Source organism: Porites lutea, chromosome 9 (genome assembly GCF_958299795.1).
Source record: "Porites lutea chromosome 9, jaPorLute2.1, whole genome shotgun sequence".
NCBI classification, from domain to species: domain Eukaryota; kingdom Metazoa; phylum Cnidaria; class Anthozoa; order Scleractinia; family Poritidae; genus Porites; species Porites lutea.
Window position 1 is genome coordinate 2,525,232 of NC_133209.1, and position 22,571 is coordinate 2,547,802.

Here is a 22,571-nt window from a genome sequence, read left to right on the forward strand (position 1 = left end):
TTCCCTTACTTAGCCTGAGTACGAGGTCTATCAGGCGGGTGGAAATCTCCTCTCCCCTTATTACCGCGAAGGAAGGCCTGAAATTCAGTCCCTACTTAGAATCCTTCGACTCGTGTCTGTACGGTTAACATTGCCGTTATAAAATGTTTGTTTGGGTGGCGCGTCGTAACTCTCCTTGGGGGGCGATCTCTGATTTCTTCTCCTCTTTACCAAGGAGAATTAGTAGTTAACAATATTGGAAACTTGAGACGTAACTCTTGCGTCCGACGAGCTAGCCAAACAACCATTTGATACCAGCAATGTTAACTTCTCTAATCGGATTCAAATCCCTTCGTAAAAAAAGTCCTAAACATATTATTTTATTGGCTGATACAACGTTCGGGTAATCGGGTGCCCTGTGCCTTGGTTTAAATCCCTAAAGGAGACCTATTTGGGCGTAGCTCAGGCTTTATTTGACCCCATCAAAGGAGACCATACATGAGGAGACTACCAAATCAACTTGCTATGCTGATTTAAATTGCTCAAGAGCTGTTTACATCGATGACGGCGTTTGCTTTTCAGATATTATTTTTACGCCAACCGTAAAAAATGCACGGAAAAAGAGATTGGCTTTCCGTCCTGAAGAGCACCCTAAGAGAAAATTAAAATTAGTCAGTTTCATTTCTATTCTAGAGAGTCCTCAGACTATCCTACCTCAATTTAGCGGGGGCGTTGGCGGGGGCGGTCAGAGGGGGTTAGAGACCCCCTCTCACCGCCCCCGCCAACGCCCCCGCGCTGGATAAGTGTAACGCTGGAATTTAACGCAGGCTCTTCGCATAAGATTGTCCCCAGTCCATTTTCTTCCAGTTCGTGACGCGACAGTCAACATGGCGGAGTCAATGGCAGAACAGAAGGTGGTAGATGGCCCAAAGAAACAAACGAGGAGTACTTCTGGCTTGAAGAACTTCCTCGCAGGAGGTTTTGGAGGAGTATGTTGTGTGGTAACTGGACATCCCCTTGATACCATTAAGGTACGCTGAAAAAAATACAGTATGAATCTCCTCTCCAGTAGTTGATGAGCTAAAAGTGTGTGTTCGTGGAAGAATTTTTTAAAGGTGTTTTCTAGTTCGTAAGAATTTCAACTTTTAATCGCTCTTTAAAAGGTTGTAGGTAATCTTATTTTACTTTATATGAAAAAATATGAAATCATCAGAGTTACTCAGCACATTTCGAAGTTAGATTTATTTTATATTATTATTTTAATATTCACACGGGACAAAGTCCATCTAGTGCTTCCAATGCGCGCGTTGATTGTTAGCGTTGTGTTTTCACAATTCATCGACATACGTAGCAAATTTTAACCAAATATCAAGAAACGTGGTTTTAAATTTCAAAATATTTATTTGGGTAAAACTATTTTGGTTAAACTTTCGAATAAACCTCACTTTTTGCAGCTAGAGACGCGATTTGTGTCACGCAACGTTTGACGACTCTAACTCCATACATGCACGTAATAATTTTATGTTTTGCTCTTTCCTGATTTCATTCCAAAAGTGTCCAGTAAAGCCCAAGATAGGTCTGTAGAGGAAACTATGTTAAAAACATTGAAAGGACACAGTGATGTGTAATAGTCGTAACAGAGAATGTTTTTAAAAAAAAAAAAAAAAACATAGGAAAGTAATATATAACAAAACAGGTAAAGAATATTATTTTATTTTTGAAAGGTTCGCCTTCAAACAATGCCAACACCTGAACCTGGGCAGAAGCCAATGTTCACAGGAACATTGGACTGCGCCATGAAAACAGTTAGAAAAGAGGTAAGATCAGCAAGCTAAGCTCATGCTGCACTTGACTGCAAGTTTCTTTTTAGTAACAGGGATTTGCATAGCCACAGTGTAAGTTTTGTTTTAAAGGATGCCACACCAGGAGACCATAACCCAGAGCAAGCGACTCCCACACTAGGCCTATGGCGTTCTCACTGACTAGTTAGTATATCGTTAGACACACTTTAGGGCACTTTTTCCCTTAAAAGTAAAATCTCCACTGCGTGTAAGAGTGCATTCGAAATATATACATCAAAAAGTAAAACTAAACGTCATTAAAAGGCAAAAAGTATCATCTTTAGGTCTGTAGGTTTGCTGACTAGTTTGTGGGGCTTAAAACATAATTAACTTTGCACCAAAACTGTTCTAAAAGTAAATTGGTCAGAGAAAGCGCCATGGCACAAGTACATGGAAGGTGCTTGCTCCACCTGGTTATGGGCTCCTGGCCACACCCACTGTTTCTGTGCATCCTTCCCACACAGGTCATTTAGGTTGGAATGTTATACCTAGCCATGTATGGAACAGGACTGTAGCCAGTGCATCAAGTTTGCCTCTAGTTTTATCTCTTAGATGGATTTTTTGTAAATCACTTCCTTGTTTGATTCTCTCCACCTTAACACATACAGTAACAAAAATTCTGAATGCAAGAAGGTCAGAGGTGTCCCTCATGGGTATATTGTTTGTTGGTAGAGGGGTGTCAGAGTTGGTTGTTTCTGGCCCAAACCTTTAGGTTTTAGATCTGAAGGGTTTGGTATCTGTTTTCTAGGGAATTCTTGGATTATACAAAGGAATGGCAGCTCCTGTAGTTGGTGTTGCTCCAATATTTGCCATCTGTTTCTGGGGATTCAACATGGGCAAGAAGCTACAGCTTAAAAATCCTCATGATGATCCTACGTAAGTATTCCTTCCTTAAGAATGGGATTAGTGTCATTTCCCAGCTGGTGTCACAAGTGGAAAATTTTAGTTTAGGGTTAGAAGAAATTGTCGTGGTTGTCAAACTGCATATTTTGGCCATTGATTTATGGGTACAGTCCTGGTCACATTAGTTGGAACAGTCGTGATATTTTCTACCCCCTCGATGTTGGTTTTTGTGAGGTGGCATCATAGAAGCATAAAATAATTCAAGAGGGACGGGGCACAACTTTTTCTTGGAATATGGGTGCTGCACAGGGTGTCCCAACTTAATGTGACAAGGACTGTAGTAACAGCTACCTTACCCTTTTTGGAAACTTCAAACCTCAATAATAAACATGAATTTTCTCCATTTATAGTATCAGTGCTTAATCAATCGGTGACGTTATGAGAGTAAAAAAATATAGATCCCTATGGTAAATTACAAAGCACTCCATGTCAATACTGCTACTACGACAAAAAATAATGTATTGAAACAGAAAGAAAAATGTTTTTAAACAACATCTAGGAAGTCAATAATAACAGTCTCTTCTTCATTAGGAAGTAGGGTAGAGGTTGAGCTGTCGAGTTTTTATCACTGACATTTACTGGCCTTAAATATCCACAATGTAGGGATTCATCCGTCCATCCATACATATGATACTTTATTGTCTCCCCCCCAAAGGATCGTTTAAGGTACAAATCAGTTCATCTTATCAACTCTGTTGATAAAAGTAAAATGTCCCTGTTTGTTCTTCCCATCAACAGTGCATGTCCACTTTTCATGGTATGCATTTAGTTTGCATAATATATAACAATATAATGAATTAATTTCTTTGATAGATATTTTCAAATCCTGACTTCAGGATTCTTTGCTGGAGTTTGCACAACAGCTATTATGGCACCGGGAGAACGAATAAAATGTATTTTGCAGGTAAACATTACTAATAGTTTAACCCTTGGAGATAAAAAAGGAAAGGTGTAGGGGTAGGTGTAGTTAACATGCAGTTGAGGCTTTTTTAAGCAAAACCTGCAGTTGTACCATATCATGATCATATTACATTTTTGTCTTCCTGTAGCATACATCACAGGCTATTCATTAAATGTTTTATCTTTGCAAATGACAATGACATCACAAAAACCAAAGGTGGGGTTACAAACCCCCACCTCCTCCTCCCACTCCCATCTTGTACCGCGATGGGGCAATAGGTTTGCTTGTACATCTGAGGGTTTCTAATACCAATAGCTACATGTACACTACAAGGCAGGGTTGTTCGAGGCTGGGTTAAGATAACCCTGGGTTGATGCAAAATTTGAACTCAGATATGAGAGCTTAAAAGGCAAATTCAGTTTTATTTGCTTTGCCTACAAATTGATGATTGAATACTCTAAAAGCAATAGAAAAAATTATCCAAGAAAGTGCTTTTGATAAAAAGAAAAAGAAACCCGGGCTAAAAGTTAACCCCGGGTTAGCGCTAATCAGAGTTCGAACAACTGGGCCCAAATTATTTGGTTTATCACCAAATTAATTTCAGTGTTTGTCTAGGGAAGTGATAAATTCAGATCACCCACCATTATTGAAAATGGTTTTCTCTCACCCATAAAAGTCACAATCCAAGAAAAATATTACTGGTATCATAAATTACAGGTTCAGTTAGAGTTGAAAGAATTATTTTTATTGTAACCCCAAATGAACCATTTTTTTGTTTGTTTGTTTTTTTTTGGGTGGGGGGGGGGGGAGTTTGAAGCTCATTCTGTTTGAAACTTTTTAGACAGTTTTGATTATTGGTAAATGTATATTGAACAAGTCGTGAGGGGCCCATAATGTATATTTTTGTGGACTGCAAAATGGATTACTGTGAATGTCATAGATTCAGCAAGCATCTGGAGCAGAGAAGAAGTATGCCGGCCCTGTTGATGTAGTGAAAAAAGTTTACAAGGAAACTGGCATCCGTGGGGTGTACAAGGGAACATGTGCTACTTTACTCAGAGGTGACCTAAAAATTCTCAAACCTTAAATCTTAACTGTTTCTCGTCAGGTGTAATTCACAATTTTTTCCTTGGTAACTCTCTCTACTATAAACAACACCATTTCTCGAATAGGAGCAAGTTCTCTCAAAAATTCAGCCAGTTCTCAAGATTGGGTCAAAGGAAGAAGTTAAAAAAAAAAAAAAAACTGTTGGAGTAAAAATGTGTTCCAGTGAAAAGACAAAAATAAAGACGGTTTGATCAGTTAGGCCAAGGCAAAACATTGACCTTTCTTGAGACTTCAACTAAACTGGGTGGATTTAGTGCATGGAAAGTTCCAAGTTTGTCTCAGTTAAGCTTGCCTGTATGAGGTCGGATCAACCAACACATTCTATCCGTCTACTCAGCTGATGATGTCTGATTGGTTAGACTTTTGACTCAGCAGATGAACTTAACTCTTTTAGAACAACCCAAATAACATTCAAATAACAGTTTGGTTCATCTCATGAAAAGTTTGACATTAGGCTTTAGCCTTAGCTATGATCGTTTAATGAAATGTCACGATCAAAACTACCCAGCATTGGGAGATATGGAATACACTGTACTTAAATAATACTCAACAGTTTAATTTCTTTACAGATGTACCAGCCACAGGAATGTACTTTGCTTCTTATGAATTCCTTCTGAATCAACTAACTCCTACGGGAAAGACGTAAGTATTGATAGGACTTTATGTACTGTTTTCTTTTCACAAAAATCACTTAACTAATGATTACAACATTTCATCTGCTTGGAGCTTGCAATCTGGGGTTAATATGCAATTCTTTTCTTGGTAGAGTTTTAAATTGAGCTGTTACTGGTTATAATTTCATGAATATCAAGCTGAATCATAAATATTTGGGAAAATAGAAAGGTAACCACTCAGCTGTAAATTAACTCCTTACAAAGACCACTTGCAACGTGTGTAAAAGTTACAGTTTCTACAACCCAGTGAAATTGTCGTCTGTGAGGCATGACCAGTAAATAATGAAGTTTGCAAAGGACTTGACTGTTCTTGTTATTCTGCTTATTTCTATCTTTTATGAATAATAACTATTTGAATGTGTTGTTTCTTCTGCAGACGAAAAGATGTTGGTCCTTTAAGCATTCTCATGGCTGGAGGTGAGAACAGTAATTCAGCATAACTTCTATGAGAAAGGCACAAGGTTTTTTCATTAAATAGACATTTATGGCTAAAGAAGGTAGAAAATTTCCTGCTGACCTCCACTGTGCCTGCAACAAACCAGGAAAAGCTCCCAATACCTGTTAGAATCCTTGAATAAAAGGGTTGCTTGACAGAAGAATTTCATGTGCACACAGAAAGCTTTTTAGACTTTTTACGTACGGTTCCCTATCTTTTGGTACGGTCATCGGGCCGAGTACTCATCAGCCATCTGGGTTTCAAATATACAGAGGGGCCAGGCCCCGGGGTTTTTTGCTATTGAGAATCAGGGAGGCAAGAAAAATAGAAAAATATGTTTCAATATGTTTCTCACTTCCTCGCAAGCTATTCTCCCCTAAGTTGACTCAGTACAAATTGAAACCAAGATGGCTGCTTGTAAAGGTGATCTTACGGAAAAATAGGGGACTGTGAATAGTAAAAGCTTTTTCTAAAGTCCCAGTTGTCATAAGCCAGAATAACCCATGTAAAGAAGAAAAGGATAAAGGCATCAGACAAAAAATTGGCATAATACAAAAAACTCACGCAAACAGCCATAACACAAAAGTCATAACATGCATATGTAAAGGATCTTACTGGTAGGATTCTCTGAAAAGAGGTCATTAAAAGAGTTAAAAGTTGCCATAATATTTTCATCTTTAGGTGTTGCTGGTATGTTTAACTGGGGCATTGGTATTGCTCCAGATGTGCTTAAATCCAGATTACAAACAGGTGAGGTACAATTTTTTCTTGATCATATTTGATATACATTTAGCCAAGCCTAAAAGCGGAGTTATTGGTCAAAAAATTAATTGAGCCCCCAATCCAGTGCATTATCAGCTGGTCAGCAGATAAGGTCAAAATATTCATAACGTTGATGAGCTGTGCACTGAGCCCACAATATACAGTCATGTGATCAGGTCAGTGGGTTCCCAGTCGTTTCAATACAAGTTTATTCATTTGAGATATAAATAGTTCGACTTACTTGGTTTAAATAACGACAAATATTAAACCAAAATATTTTTCTTGTTTACCCACAAACTATACTTGAAGTGAAGTCCTGGTAATTGTGAATTTTCCTATTGGCTTACATGAGCTGCATAAGATAATACACATGACGACCACGCTTCAATGTGTTACCAGATTTTGTCGGTAAAGATCTTTTAAACTACATACCCGCAAGTTTTCAGAGCTTGAAAGAAAATATCACCTTGTACCATCTAAAATACCAAACGGATTTGCCATTGATGACTTTTTCCAGTCAGATTATGCCAGTTTTAGATAAATACATTCTGCTCACTGTTGGTTTATGTTTTGACCCTTATAGCACCCGAGGGAACTTACCCTAATGGGGTCAGAGATGTTTTTAGGCACATGGTAAGATTCTAGCTTTGTCTTATTTGAAACGCTTGCTGCAATCACAACTTCTGAACGTTACAATTCGTCTTAAAGTCTGAAGATGCTTCACGTTGTCCACCTCAAAAGTTTCGTATATCTTCCAAGGCTCCGTTTTATTTCTAGATCAAAACTTACGCCTGTTCCTATTTGTTATTCTGCAGATGCGCGAGGAGGGCGTGGGCGCCCTGTTTAGAGGATTAACACCAGTTATGCTTAGAGCTTTCCCGGCAAATGCGGTAAGTTCGCTTTAAATTTTGGATAGAAGAGCCCTATGGTAAGCTTAAAAACAAAGTTATCACTTCTGTCCAATAAACTGAAACGAAAATAGTCCAAACAACGAACCAATCGAAGGTGGAAGAAAAAGCAAAACTCTGGGACACAATAACTCAAGTAGTCTCACGTCGTGAGAAGCGCGGGAAAACTTGCTGCTGCGGCTGCTGCCGAGCGCGACAAAGCGTCCTTCTAGTTGACTGAGAAGATCACGCGTTTGATTTGATTGGCTGCACTTGATCAGATGTTTGATGTGATTGGCTACAACGGATCACATGTCTGATGTGATTGGAAGTACATCCACGAGTTTATCACTTGAGAAACGGTTCAACAGTGCGATCGAGGAATAAGCTCTTCAAAAACTCTTCTATTAGAATTCTGTTTTGCTTTATTTTTGTCTTCTACATCTACATCTACAACTTTAACACAGTTAATTACTGGGGTTTTATTTGCTTTATAGGCCTGCTTCCTTGGTTTTGAATTAGCCATGAAATTCTTTGACTGGCTTGCGCCAAACTGGTGATATGATGTGGACAGAAACGAGAATTGAAATGTCCTCACTGTCAACTCTATTCTGTTATACACACGAGCATTCATAAGCTGAAGATGGAAATTATTTTTTTGCTTTCACCTCAAGCAACTTTCTTAATATATGATAAGCGGGAACGGCTAAAGAATCTTCCAGTATTATCAGACGATAACTTCTAACAGACATATCTTCATGACATTAGAAACAATTAATTCTCAATAAAACGTCGTATTTTTCTTTTGTGCACCAATTTGCCAGTAACATCGAGTGTTATTTATTCATCGTTGTGCGGTTGTTTAGTTTCCGCTCATATTGAGTTCAATGACGGGAAAGAAAAACGCTGTTCCGAGAAATTTGGGCACAGTGGTTTATTTACTCTGCATGATAGGCAAAACTTACCACAACAGAAATTTAGCTTACTAAGTAAGAAAGGACAAGGTACAAGTAGAACACTTTAAGGGGATATTTTAGAGCAAGACTTGTTCACTTGCTAAATAAAAATGAATTATATGCAACTGGTTTAGAATTTTGCTCGTTGCTTCCATACCACTTTGAGGTATTCTATGATGCTGTGTCGGTTTTTCGTCAAGCTGCATCATAGAACTGTTGGGGACGCTGCCGCTTCATTTATTGACTGTTAGGTAGCTTCAACAAGGACGACGACGACAGCAGCCAAAACATCATAAAAGCAACAGGTATTACCCAAATAGCAACTTTACACGTGCAGAACGCTTTTCGTACCTTTCTTTGCCGTCTTTTCACGACAACGACATGAAACCGCCTAATTTCGCGTTTTCTGGAGGGCGTGAACTCCAGACAACGATTTTCTAAGCAGTCCTTTAGAATTCAGTTCCATAAAAATTCACCAATATTTGACAAGTTGAACGACTTGGAATAAGAGCGATGAATTTCGAAACAGCGTGAATTCACTTTTTAAGAGACGTTTTCGCTGCCGTCGTCGTCATCTTTGAGCTCCCAAAAGGGGTTGGCACAGGAAACTTTTGTTGGTCAGAATATTGTCCCGATCGCCGTACAAGCTCGTCTTGATTCTCGTCATTTTAAAACTTGTCGTAAACTTCGAAACTGTAGTAATTCCGGTTGACAAATCCTCAACCAACGCTGGGGCATAGAAAGGATTTTTTCAGAGATAAGCACAATTTTCCACATTCTCCTGGTATTTCGTTGTTTCAGAAAAACATCTTGGACTGTTAAGCAACGAGTAGATTTAAATGAATTGAGGGAAACTATGCTCTTTAAAATCATTATTTGATTTTTTGTTACTCCCTTTTTAAATTATATTTCAGTGTTCCCTGTAACGCAACCTTTTTTTGTGTTTTGATTGTATGAGGCGAAGTTGTCGCTTTATGTTGCACTGGTCTGACTAAATGTTTCTTTGTCTATAGCTTAAATAGAACACTCGGAAGAAAGGCCAGTTCTCGGCTTCTCCACAAGGCGGGTCTTTTCATTTATTGGCTTCTGCTCTCCCTTTACAACGCTCCTTTCAAATTTCTCCTTCGTTGTCTTTTTCTGTTCTTTACTTCTCTCGATCACTTTCAATAGCGTGGTAAGCGCGAACTCTAGCTCGTGTACAGGAAGTTTCTTTGGATTAGAGAAGCTCGCATTCTTTTCTTTAGAGAGGGTTGGTGTTAAAGACTTGGAGTATAGCAGCGGAAGAGAGGGGTCGCGACTTTCCTGATCTAACATCTTGTTGCCAGGAGATGAAAGTTTATTTACCTTGTTTTTAGTCGTCCATCTTGTCTTTTTCTTACTTTGTATTCCTGTCTTACTTAAAACTTCATCCCCTTGTAAAGCTTTTCTCTCGAGCCCGCGTACATCCAACTCTAAATCAGCTTTATGAAATTTTCCTGCCTCTGTCGATGTTTTCGTTATATTCAACTTCGGCAGGAAGAATGGCGGCCGTCTTCTCTTACTTTCGCTTATGTTTAGAGAACTTTTTCTTTTAAAGGCCTGAACTTCTTGGAATAACACATTAAGGTGGCTTAATTTGGCCATTGTACAAAACAATGCCACGCTCCTCTAACTGGAAATATGCTCAACAGCTCTTCTAGGGAACAGATATATCAGTTTTCTCACATAAAAGTCGCTCGTTATCAACCGGGATAGCGTCACCAAATTGGTGATATTGATCAGGGGATCAAAGTCTTCGCCGTTTTTTCAGCCATGCCGTACGTAATATTCTTGTAGTATTGGCGTTTATGTTCTTTTCCTCGGCAATTGGCCAGCCTCAGTGGACACGAGAAACCAGAAACAACTATGGTTGTCCAAAATGTCGTCGTATTCGGAGAAGCATTATTACTGGTGACTAATTGCCTTTTTGAAGAATGATCTGAGCAAGGCATAATTTCTTTATCAAATTGCACCATAATCCTTCTGTAAACAAAGGAACACAAATTGCCCCCGCTATAAAGGGAACAAATCTATATGAATTGCTTATTGGCATATACTCAAGAGCACGCCTTATGTTAAGAGTAAGTGTGAAATAATACGATGGATTGTATAAATTGCCTTGACGAACTTGCAGCTAGCTCTCTGCTGTAAGCATTTCAAAGATGAATGCTTTTCATACAATTAGTCGTTTAATAAAGTGACTGGAGTTAATAGCAACGCGACAGCTTAATTAAAATGACAACAACGTTCGCAAAAAGGTTCTAACAATTTGTTTACAGTTTAGTTTGGAAAAGTACACTCTAGGTTATGAGTTATCACTACGTAAAGCTCTTGAAAGAATTGTAAGTAGGCTCGATTTCCGCCCGGCTCTTTCAAGTCCGGTCTTTGTAATCGAGCCTGATGGTAAGAAAACATACCAAACCTTACTTTGTCCGCTTACTTCGTCTAATTGAACAATTATTATGAAACAAAATAAATGAATTACAGACTGAAGGAAAAAATGAATTCGTTGGTCTAAAGTTCATTGCCGTTACGAGAATCTAGGGGGAGGGGTTCTTAGGTTTCTCTGCGCTCCCCTCCTCTCCCCCTTCGTATCCTAGACAACTCTAGTCTCCCTCGAATCCGTTATTAGGGTCGTCACCGAAGTGGAGAGGAAAGTAGCGAGACGACCCTAATAACGGCTACGAAGAAGACTAAAGATACTCAAATACAACTTGTATCTTATTGCTCACAAAATGCAGCAGTACAAAGCCAAAGGTCTAAAGACTAAAGAATGGAATTTCTTTGAAAGAGTGAATTTAATCCCGTTTTAGTGTTGGCTGGACTGGACGTGACATAACTGAGCGCATGCGCAAGATTACGAGTGAATGATTCACTAATAAATTGAAATCATTCAGAGACGGAAATTAAAATTTAAATCTTAAAAACAAAATTACTCATTGCGAAGGAAATGTTCAATTCATGAAAATACCAATGCTATGTGTGACGTGTTTAGCCTTAGGACAGTGTGTTCGAAGTTTGAATGTAAAAGTGGATAGTCGATTAAATAAATAGATCTTAAATAGTGAATACATAGCCAGTTGAGACTCTAAAATAAATAACTTAAAGTTTGTGCCAACAATCATGGCCATCGGAGCTAGAGAGAGAGGAGCCTGGGAACAAGGTTGCGCTATGTATCGTTATGTTAACCTGCCGTTTACTAAAAGTGGTAACTGTGGAATTTTTGTCTCCAAATAAGTACGTTCAAACGAGTTATCGTGCAATCTCTCTTTTCTTCTGTGTCTATTCGGTCGTTCCGAACCTTTGTAGCTAAACTTGGGAATCCTGTTCTTACTTTGGCCAATACTGGGTAACCTGTTGTCCTTCATCTTTTTGTATTCACCGTATACAATTTTGTCTGGACGTGCGCGGGGTAGTGTACGCTCTTTAATTTCAGGTAGAATAAGTTTATCCTGGATTAAAGTTTGTTGGCTTAAAGGGCTCTCGTCTTCAAGCGTTAGGGTTTTAATAACATAAGTTTTCGTTCTTTCTCTATCGAATTTCGCTGCAACTGGTGAAACTTTATGAGACGTGCCTTCCGATTCGTCTAAAGTTTCAAAACCTTGATCCTGGTTTATTTTGAATGTATTTAATCTTTTGTTTTCTTTTCCTTTTCCTGTTCTCTCGGCGTCCATCTCGTCCAGGTCATAAATTCCCACAAAGGACAAACTCAACGCCAGTTTTTTTCGACTTTCAGATAAAGTTGGAGCGATAATCTCTTGTTTATTTTCCATGTAGTCGCCCGGTTTTGTTTCGAACACCGAATGCTCGCATGTATGTCTTTCAGTCACAAAGGGCAACAGCTTATGATTATCTCTTTTCTGCCTCAGCGGAGGTAGAGATGATTTAAGATGACCTTTATTGTTCCTGTCTGCGTTATATTTCTCTAAAGGAGTCTTGAAACTTTTGCCCGCCTCGTTAAATTCCGAGTGCTTTCTAAACGAAGTCCTTTCGTAAAGACTGTAACTGTCTGTGCAGACTAGATCAGTCAGACTCAGTCTGCCTAGGTTTATTCCCTTTGTCATTTCCCTGTAGTCGTTGTTTTCTTCCTCTCCCAGGTTAGTTTGATCTTCCTTAGTTGAGCTAAGTTCCTTAGTTTGTCCTTGAGATCTAGGAATCTTGCCTTTCTTGTTTCCTCGTTCTGGAGGTTTTTTCATAATTATCACAGTTCCGGCGAAAGATCGCTGAGCCAGTTTTACTCAAGATGTTTTAAAACGCCACGTACGTTTATTATAAAAATAGATGTGCAGATTGTCTTTGATACTGTCAAACAGCAACTGTTTCACCTTTTTTATAGTGTCTTGTCTTCCCGTTGTTTCGGTCGATAGATCTGTACACTTATAAAATCGTGTAGACCGTACAACGTAAGGCGTTGAGCCCCAAGATTCTTGAACAATTCCGCATGAAATTCTACACCATTCACGCGTGTTAAAAGTCCAATGCGACCGACTGAAACTCGGTTAACCTTCAGTCACCCCAAGGATGCCTTTTCTTGTCAGCAATCCGATTTGTTTCAATTTTGTCTGTTGGCAACGCAAAAAACTTAACCTCTATTTACTCAGCGTGTAACATGCCCATCACTCTACCTGATTTAATCTTTTAAGATTAAAGGCTTGTGGAAGGTAATTAAGCAACAAAGTTTTTCATTGGTAAAAAGCACAATGGTATTTAGTACAAGGTCAAGAGAGATGACACCAATATTCATTACAATAATGCAATTATCTGTCAAAACAAAGGGCCATAAGCACTCAGTAAACACTTTATTTTTTCGAATGGAGATCATGGAGCGTTTATACGCTTCTGTGGTACTTAATGTCATATAAAACTACACAGAACTCTTAGAAACCTGTTCAAACATGCAGAAAAAGAATAGCAGCTGTGAAAATGGCTTCGAAATAGCTGTTTTACATAGGATTAGAATAGGTTTTCATGTCTGGAGACTGAATAACAATTGTTTTTGTTGCCCAGAATGCCTTAGGTACTTTAAGCCATGTTCGCTTTTGGTTGTAAAGGAATTTGCGACCAGTTGTCGCGCGTCTAGCCGTCTTGTTGTCGCGGGTAAAATCCTGTATCGGTTCGGGATTTAATCGAAGATTCCCGTCTGGGCCGCTGTGATCTTGCAGTTAAAGGGTGTGAATTCTGAATGGTTTACTGAAATTATTATAACAAAAGAAAAACAATGCCCAACTGTGCGACTGAAAAAAAAAAAATTAATAGGGATTTTTAAATGGCAAAAGTCAAGGATGAAAAACAAAACGACGCTCCGACTGCGCTTCGGTCAATATGGGGTCATGTTTAATAATGTTTAATAACGACTTGATAATGACCGAGGCGCGGTCGAAACGTCGCTTTTTGGTCAGAAAGCCTGGCGCATGCGCAGGAGTAGGGTACTCCCGTCTTGCATTTTTGTCAGGAGCGACTGAACGCCATAGTGGCATGCTGAAAAATAACTTGTTAACAAAATTTGGGGCGACTAATGTCAACATATATGTTGCGAGATGTTAGCTTGGGGAAGCTGGTTTAAATTTGAAAATTTATTTGGTCTTATTTGAAAATTGTCTCAACATTTCTTAAGCTTTCTTTTGTTCTTAATGGCTTTTAAGTCATTTTAAGCCTGTACCACCAGGCAATTTTCCTTGCAAGTTATCTCGCAATTTTTTGCGACACATGTTCCAAGAAAAATTGACCAGTCCATATTTTTCTTTAGCGGGTGTTAATTTTTTATTACCATTTTCTTTGTGTCGAGCTTTCTGCCGACACGTTTTCCAGCGCGTGCTACATGTTTCGTTTAAATGAATCAATAAATAATTTCGACGTATATAATATTGCAACTGTTATTCAAATAATTGTACAATGTATGGTGTGGTTAACTTTTTCACTACGTGCGGCAAGCCTTTTCCAGCAGTCTCATAATTTCTTCTCATACAGTTTTCCGCCGGTGTGTTTGGAAGCAAACGGTCATCGTATAACTTGCGACTTGAGCAAACAATCGGCAAAAAAGGACGCTCTTTGAAGCCGGTTAACATGCGTAGGGAAGTTGAAAATGAATAAGTACAGTAATTTTGGATTCGCGAGGATTCTTTCTGAAAATTACACAAAAGTGCTCCGTTCGTTGTTAATTTAGGACAGTTTTCAAGAGAATGTAGTTTTCTGTTTTTGTCTGGCTTTTTGATGTGTAAAGAACCTGGCGTAAACACAGAGAGTTTCACGTTTTGTTTGCATCCGCTTGTACAATCCTTTTCTTCCTCTTCCGACTGTTTCAACACATTCAACTTTTCATTCTGTCGTTTTTGAAAGGCTTCAACGACTTTTGCTATGCTTTGTGATTTTGTCCTTCCTTTGGGATCATTGTTTTGTCTACTTGTGTCGGTTCGTTTCTTACTCTGAAGTGCCAAGTTTTCTTTTACCCTCGAGTCTTTCAGTTCACTTATATTCCCAGTTTCTTTATCATATTCTTTCCAATATTCCAGCGGCCGTGAAAACTTAACTTTTCTGCTCCGTTTACCAACACCTGTTTGGTTGCTTTCTTCCTCCCCATATCGGCTTACATTCTCTGAAACTCGAATGTCTTCCATATTTCTCAGTCGGAATAAAGCCTCTGTTGAAATTAATCATCGACTTTAATTTAAGTCGAAAGCCGGCTGTTTTTCCCGAAATGAGACCCTCGTTTGTTTAAACGAGAATTTTGCCCGTTGACGTTTTTGGGTTTACAAACTTGAAGTTTCCTGTCAGTAGGCGACAAGTGTTTTGATATAATGACCATTCGTTTATAAAAAACAAAATGATCTTAAAGCTGGAAAAAACGAAGACAGTAGTCTTTGAATACAGTCAGGCTCGTTTGAAAACACCCTTCAGGTGGAACATGTATAAGTTGGTGTGAAGCGGAACCGAAACAATTTCCATGAAGATCACAGCGGTTATGTATGAATCCTAAAAACGCTGAAACTCGCTAAAAAGTCAAGAATCTTTTGTGATATTCATGTTCCTATTAATCTTTTCTAAGTAATTCCGCACGACATTACCTTCATTTACAAGTTAAGTCGAAAAGCCAACTTCGTTTAAAATAATAAAACTGTTTCAAACGCAACGCTACATAAGTAAATATTTGCACAAAACTGTTGAATCACTTTGAATTTTTTTTATAATTATATTTTGTTATTCACGCAGTTTTAAGGATTGTAGTAAGAAGTTAAGTTGAAAAAGGAATTATAGTCTCGAGGTATTTAAGGCAATGAGTAACCACAAAAACGTCTCCAGCACTGGTAACTCATAGCCAAGCCCTGTATGAACCCCGGTGGCTTATAAATGACATGTGATAGACAGTGACTTGTTTTAAATTAAAAATTACCCCCCAATTTACACATTTGAAATCTTTTAATTTCTTCAAATCCAGCGTAAAACTGTTTATAATTCACGGAGATTTTCAGATTAAAAATAATTAGTTGGTATACTAGAAAGATAGTTCGAAAACAAGGAAACTTCCAAAGCTAATTTTTTCGACTTTGTTTATCGCTTCATCGTTGACTTGAATAATGATGAATACTGTTCCTAGAGCAAATTTCAAAATCCTGTCCCTTAGTATAACAAAGATCTCACACTTAACGAAATTATTGAATCCTTGTATGCCGACGACAACACTACCAACAAAGCAAAATTCAGTTGGAGATTACATGATGTGATTGTTCATTATGATTAAATCAATCTCGACCCCCACGCCTTTGACTCCGCGCGCGTGCGTTGTCATGCGCAATAGAGAAAGGCTGATTAGTTCAGTGATAAGCAATTTTACTTCATTAAGCATGCGCACACCATTAATTTGTAAGTGATATTTCGCAGTTAAATTACAGAATATCGTAACACTGCAAACTTTCTGTTTTTCAATGTTTTCAACGTTACAGTTTTGTTGCAATTGTAAGGCCTGAACCGATGGGTAGGATGTTTACAGTAACTCGTGGATCGTTAGCGATCTTTTTGTTCAAAGCATGAATATGGACAGCCACTCTCTCATATATTGACCTGAGATGATATTGGTACAACTCAATAGAGTCTCGCTGATAGTTAAGTGGCTCCACTTCCCATGTCCTGCCATCTCTGCTGATCTTCGGGTCGCAAACGAATCCTTCCCACAACGTCTGTGGATGGAAGAAGAACAGATTTGTGGGAAACCGGTCGTTTCGATACGAACTCAAGCAGTGAAATTGCACAAAAATTTCGATCACTTCAAGTTAAGTGTGCAATTGAACAAAAAAAAACATTTTGGGTAAATATTCTTCGTTCTTAAGCCAAGTACGTGAAACTATTTTCACCTCGAAGAAATTAACATGTATCGAAACGACCAGTAACCAATTTGTCAATATTCGTCACTTAAGAACCGAGAAGGAAACTGGGTCGAGTTAACTTTCGCAAAGACTTCTGGGACTGTTACCAAGGACAGGGGAAAAAAATTGGCCAATAGGGACTTGAAGATTTAACAATGCGACGGCAACGAGAACGTGCAAAAAGCAACAATAGGCTTAATAATTAAAACAACAACTTTGCACGTGTATCACGCTTTTTCGTACATTTCTTTGCCGTTTTTGCACGAGTGCCACGTGAAAATGCCTAATTTCGTGTTTTATGGAGAACGTTAACAAGCAACGGGGTCCATCTTTTACCGTCCCCCAAACATAGACCCTTGAATTGAGGTTGGTGCAAAAAAAAGCAAGAGTGAAAGCAAACGTAATATGTCTTTACTTAACAGCACATGTTATTTTTGCTTTGTAAAAATTATTAAGTAACTCTTACGTCATCTAGTAGAATCAGCCCTCCTTTGCGCACAAGCTCCATGCATTTGTCGTAATAAATTGGATAGTTCCACTTATCTGCGTCAATGTATACCATGTCGAAAGTTTCTTGCTCGCCGTTGGCGATCAGTTCATCTTAAGAAAACAAGACGGAATCAATATAAGATACCACATGATAAATTCCTTATTCTCGTACATTTTCCCTGACCCGCGGTAAAATGGACGTAGAGGGTTAGGATTTGTTTTGTTTTAGCACATTTTTAGACATAACTGAAAAGGAGAAAATGGCCCTTAAGGTTATAAACTTAGGCTTACCAAGTGCTTGGGCCGCATTTTTCACTATAGATCTTATCTTATGACTTACACCAGCCTAGGAAAAAAAATAATAAACAAATACTCCGGCGTCAACAACGTTAGATAACTATTTTGTTAGTAGTCAATATAAAAAATATTGACAAGTTAACAAAACAGAGGTTTAAACCATTGCGAAACAATAGAGGGGGAGCGAGGGTGGCGCAGTGATGAGAGCACTCGCCTCCCGCCGACTGATTTGGCCCAGGTTCATGTCCCGTCGCCGACGCCATATATAGGTTGAGTTTGTCATTGGTTCTCTCCCTTGCTCATGGAGGTTTTTCTCCGGGCACTCCGGTTTTCCCCTGTCCTCAAAAACCCTTCCAAATTCCAATCCGATCTGTAACGCACGGACAAGTTTAAACGAGTGGCTACGCATGCTCCATGGTACACGTCATTCACTGAGCCACAATAGGTCTTCTCAGGCTACCTTTTCCCAGATTGGGTGGCCTGTGGCAACCCAGTCATCTTTGAAGTCTATTGTCGCAATCTCTCCATCATCTGGTAAAACAAGAGCGATGCTAAGCGCTGTTGTGCCCGCGAATGTTCCTGGAAAACAGAAAATGCATTTACTTGTTTAGATTCCTTGACACTATATATTACAACGCAACGAAACTTATCATGTTCAAGCAAACTTCATCAATTAAGGAATGTTTTCGCTGTAATGTGGATTATGAAAATTTTTTGTCATCAACCGCCAGAAATTAGCAAAGTAAAGCAACCACTAAACGAGAGTGGATTTTCCTTTAAACACTTCTAAGTAGACTTTTCCCGACCTCTTCTAACTTTTAAGACACATTTGGGTGAATCCTCAACGTTAAAAGTCATACAAAAATAAAGATACTTTCGTAGAGGCCACCATTTGGCAATGTTGGCCCTAGGGGGAGGGCCCGGGCTCGTGCGGAACGTTCAAATCATGTATCGTTTTTAAGTACTTGACTTTAATTTGCTAGTAAAATTGTGAATTATCGCATCGTAGAACATTCATCTGCCGGTAGCTAAAAATGAAACTTCAGGACATTTTGCTTCTTAACCATAAAATATGTCATTAAATTATGAGTTTCTTCAAAGTTTTACGCGATAAGTTTTACTCACAACACATGAAAGGTTGGAAACAGTCTGAACCTATGAAAAGTTTGGCCCCGTGTGAATCAACATTATTTTTATACAAATGGATATTAGTTCATTAATACTTATAATTGTTGCACCTTACCTACTTCAAGTACCTTTTTTGCCCCAATTGCTTTTGCCAGTTGAGTTATAAAGCTAGTTTGGTCTGCTTCTGTAGCCTTTGGGGAAAATTCCTTAAGTTTCTCGCTAATCACCTTCGAAACATAACAAAATTGGTCAACCATTTTTTCGCTCCACGGACAATTCTTAACCATTTACCTTTTTTGCTCTCTCTTATTGCGAGGGGGTGGCGGGGGTGGGACTGAGGGCTGCGGGCAGAGTGGGTGGGAGAGAGTTTTAACAAAAGGCGCAATGTTTACAGCAAGGCTTTTGGCGCGGCAGCCCTATGGAATCCGGTATCCAAAAAGGAATGCGGATTCCGTGTTTTAGGGCTTCTTCGATATAGCTTCACCGAAATTTATATTGCAAATCAACAAACAAGAATAAATTTTGATATGACGAAGGACTACTTTGGCGAATGATTCATTGTAGGTTAATGTAACTTTACTTTGTCTAGATGCGCTTTCCGTTGCAGCCCGTCTTGGGAAGTCTTCTTTACAATTTGTACGCAAGCTTCTGTTTGGCAACATGGCAACGACGTTTTGGGCAAAATGTTTTTTCCTTTTAACCATTGGAAACTCCATTCTTCTTTTTGTAGCAATAAATTTGTATGATATTGGAGGACTTAAGCTCATAAGGAGGATGAAAAACTGCTCACAACCACCGACAAATGACCACTTTATGATGGAAGACAGAATCAACATGAATGCAAGGAAACCAGTAACTCTGGAAGCGGGTACAAGGATAGTTGTGCTTGTTTATACTGTGTTTTTCGGGCGACGAAAATGGATAGGTGGTCGTGATCGTTGTGGATTTGAAACCAAGTTTTCATTTACCGCAAAGAAATGTCTCTCGGGTGATTTCGAACTGACCTACGACAAACATCGATTTCAGGAAAGCGACTTAGTCGTGTTCCACGCTAGAAACATGCCTGGTGTAGGTCATCTGAGAAAGCTTCTGAAAAGGAGGCCCACTTCACAACGTTGGGTTTACGCTTCGTGGGAAAGTCCAGATGCTACACCGAATCCTGCTCCATTCAACGGGCTATTTAACTTAACGTGGACTTACCGAAGCGACTCAGATTTCTTGTCGCCATATGGAAGTTACGAGGAATTGAGCGACGAAGAAAGAATAGATAAAATGAAATATATACCGGACTACTCCCAAGGAAAAACTGAACTTGTGGCCTGGATGGTTAGCCATTGTAGCGCTCAACCTCGAATGACTTTTGTCCAAGAGCTGAATGAACACATCAAAGTTGATGTATTTGGAAAATGTTCTAAACATTTTGGAGAAAAGAAAAGATGTCCAACTCCACCAACCGATTGCCTGAAAAAGTTTAAGTTTTATTTGTCCTTCGAGAACGCCTTATGCGAGGACTACATCACTGAAAAGTATTGGGGAAGGCTTGGTAAGTATTTTTTCTTTTTTTTTCTTTTTTCGCCTTTTTGATTGCATGACAACTATAACATGCCATGCCACTGATTGATGATCCCAGAGGATTTCCTTTTTCCTTTCTCCTCAAAAGAGCGCGAGCTGCAAAGTGGCAAGAGAGACATATGACCATCCTACAAAGAAGCTTAATTATCGAAGGAACACGGGGTTAATTAATTTGTCGGAAATCGCGCCGTCCCCGGATCGCCTAAGCGCAGTGGAAGCCTATTCACTTTGTCGGGTTGGTGTCCGCAGTTGCTTAACAACAAAACCGCGATGGAAGGCGACTGTGGACCGCGGACTAAGTAGAAAACACGTACTACAGACTGAATTTTAAAGAAAAATAAGAAAAAAAAGATTGCGCTCTAGCATTCAAGCCTCCCACACAAACGAACATTCTTTTGGGTCGTTACGAAATCTCTTCTACCCAACGTACGTGGGGAAGAAACCTAGAGTTCATGCCGCTACTCAAAACAGATTAAAACAGTAAGAGAGTTCAATTTAAAGTTTAAAACAATTATAAAAAATGAAATGAGAAATTGAGAAATTTACAGGCAACAAAACCCTGTCGGCTGACTGTTTGCATGAATACACTGGTAAATGTAACAGGAATTTAATTTTAAAAAGTAGAATTATTACGAGCTGTTTGAGGGATAACTGTTTTGAGAGCGATCTCTTTCTTTTTTCATGTCTTTCAGGTGAAGACATAAATGTAGTTCCAGTTGTGATGGGAGGGGCTAATTACGCCAAGCTGGTTATTCCTGGGTCTTATATCAATGTTATGGACTTCAAAACTGTTAAACAACTGGCAGACTACCTTCATTACCTGGATAAAAATAACACGGCTTATAATGAATATTTTAAATGGAGAGTAAAATACAAGGTGTTTCGTAACAACCTTGACTTAACACTGTGTCAAATATGTAAATGGTATGTTTCAAAATCTCCGCTCGAACCCAAAGTTTATGATGACCTGGTAACACATTGGGTAGGAAAGGGACGATGTCATGAGAAAAATCATCTTATCACAAATATGTGGAAAAAATAATACTTCCTACCTAATTCAAATTGCACCTGTTGGATATGAGTTCAGAACTGGTCATATAAGATAGTGCATATAATACTACAACATGGTAGCTTCATGTCTACTAGGGTTTTGTTTCTAATTATCTGAGTAGACTGCCTGTGAACTAGCTCGTGAACTAGCTGGAAAGCTTAGTGCTCTTCCACTGTAGAAGAATCTTAACCTTTAAATACGTTATAATAATTTATGCGTTAGTGTCGTCTCATTAAAAGTTCGACGTTTGAAACGAAGTCACTCGACAGCCCTTAAATATGGAATCCGGATTTTCGTACACTGAATAACTTTGTACATTAGCGGCCGCTTATGCGGTCACGCAACAGTGGACAAGGTCAACACAAAAAAGAGGAGCCAATCATAAGAGAAAATACTGCATGAAATCTTTACTTACCTTTCTCAGTTCGGTAACTAAGTAGTGCTCTGGCGATGAATATTTAGCAACGTAATCTAGGAACGTTTTTAACCCGTCAGTCTTCTTGAATTCTCGGCCCGGTCTTTGAATATAATCATCGGCATACCTTCGCGATCCGTGAAATTTACCCACCAAATACCCAAGAGCAAGCGATGAGCACACAGCAGCACCAACAAGGGCCAGCTCCCGACAGCTCATTTTCGTATTTGTTCGTCAACAGGTAAGTAACTACCCCTACCACCGAAACGCGACAAACACCTCTTGTGCGTGCGGCTGGCTGCAGGCTACCCGTCTTCGCCTGGTTTCCGCTCAGGGACACCCCAAAATTGTGTCACAATAGACCATTTGCATGATGGCGTCATTTTACTACTATGACCACGATCCTTCAGGGTTTTGCTTTCTTGTGCAAATATTTGAACCTCACTGGGGCTACCAAATTTAAATATAAAAGTAAACCCAAAAGAATTCTGGTCGTAGTAGTAAAATGATGCCATCGTGCAAATGGCCTATTACAATTCTAACCCTAATCGTAACCCCTAATCCTAACCCCTAACCCTAACCACTAACCCTAAAACCATTTTTTTAAAACGTAAGAAAGGCCATGTTCACTGCGGAAAGGGGTCACAGAGTGGATGTGGGAACACGTCACTCAGTCCTTGGAAATTCTGGAATGGAATAGATGAATCTCAAAGAGTAGACTGCGAGCAGTCTCTCTTTTTCGTCAGATTTAGTGAGAGCAGTGCACGCGCGCGGGAGGGGCAAAGCCGCGAGACGCGC

General features: G+C 39.1%; 5 protein-coding genes across 5 annotated transcripts; 2 read left to right on the forward strand and 3 right to left on the reverse strand.

The window, feature by feature from the left end:
• Positions 1–825: 825 nt before the first annotated feature.
• On the forward strand, positions 826–8,575 carry LOC140947450 (mitochondrial carnitine/acylcarnitine carrier protein-like). Its single transcript, XM_073396553.1, has 11 exons — positions 826–1,010; positions 1,704–1,796; positions 2,569–2,696; positions 3,537–3,627; positions 4,565–4,685; positions 5,301–5,373; positions 5,782–5,822; positions 6,523–6,591; positions 7,187–7,236; positions 7,419–7,493; positions 7,988–8,575. The coding sequence occupies exons 1-11, from the start codon at positions 867–869 to the stop codon at positions 8,048–8,050; spliced, it is 948 nt and encodes a 315-aa protein (XP_073252654.1). The 5' UTR covers positions 826–866; the 3' UTR covers positions 8,051–8,575.
• A 2,851-nt stretch (positions 8,576–11,426) lies between these two features.
• Positions 11,427–12,943, reverse strand: LOC140948661 (uncharacterized). The gene has a single exon (XM_073397930.1). It carries the CDS (start codon positions 12,658–12,660, stop codon positions 11,644–11,646), a length of 1,017 nt encoding a protein of 338 aa, XP_073254031.1. The 5' UTR covers positions 12,661–12,943; the 3' UTR covers positions 11,427–11,643.
• A 1,272-nt stretch (positions 12,944–14,215) lies between these two features.
• LOC140948581 (uncharacterized) lies at positions 14,216–15,223 on the reverse strand. Its single transcript, XM_073397835.1, has one exon. The coding sequence runs from the start codon at positions 15,076–15,078 to the stop codon at positions 14,338–14,340; it is 741 nt and encodes a 246-aa protein (XP_073253936.1). The 5' UTR covers positions 15,079–15,223; the 3' UTR covers positions 14,216–14,337.
• A 1,172-nt stretch (positions 15,224–16,395) lies between these two features.
• Positions 16,396–22,021, reverse strand: LOC140949261 (uncharacterized). The gene is made up of 6 exons (XM_073398485.1): positions 21,774–22,021; positions 18,851–18,962; positions 18,068–18,186; positions 17,602–17,656; positions 17,288–17,421; positions 16,396–16,635 (listed from the first exon to the last, which is right to left on the reverse strand). The coding sequence occupies exons 1-6, from the start codon at positions 21,990–21,992 to the stop codon at positions 16,396–16,398; spliced, it is 879 nt and encodes a 292-aa protein (XP_073254586.1). The 5' UTR covers positions 21,993–22,021.
• On the forward strand, positions 19,375–21,436 carry LOC140948628 (4-galactosyl-N-acetylglucosaminide 3-alpha-L-fucosyltransferase FUT6-like). The gene is made up of 2 exons (XM_073397892.1): positions 19,375–20,278; positions 21,000–21,436. The coding sequence occupies exons 1-2, from the start codon at positions 19,396–19,398 to the stop codon at positions 21,347–21,349; spliced, it is 1,233 nt and encodes a 410-aa protein (XP_073253993.1). The 5' UTR covers positions 19,375–19,395; the 3' UTR covers positions 21,350–21,436.
• Positions 22,022–22,571: the final 550 nt, after the last annotated feature.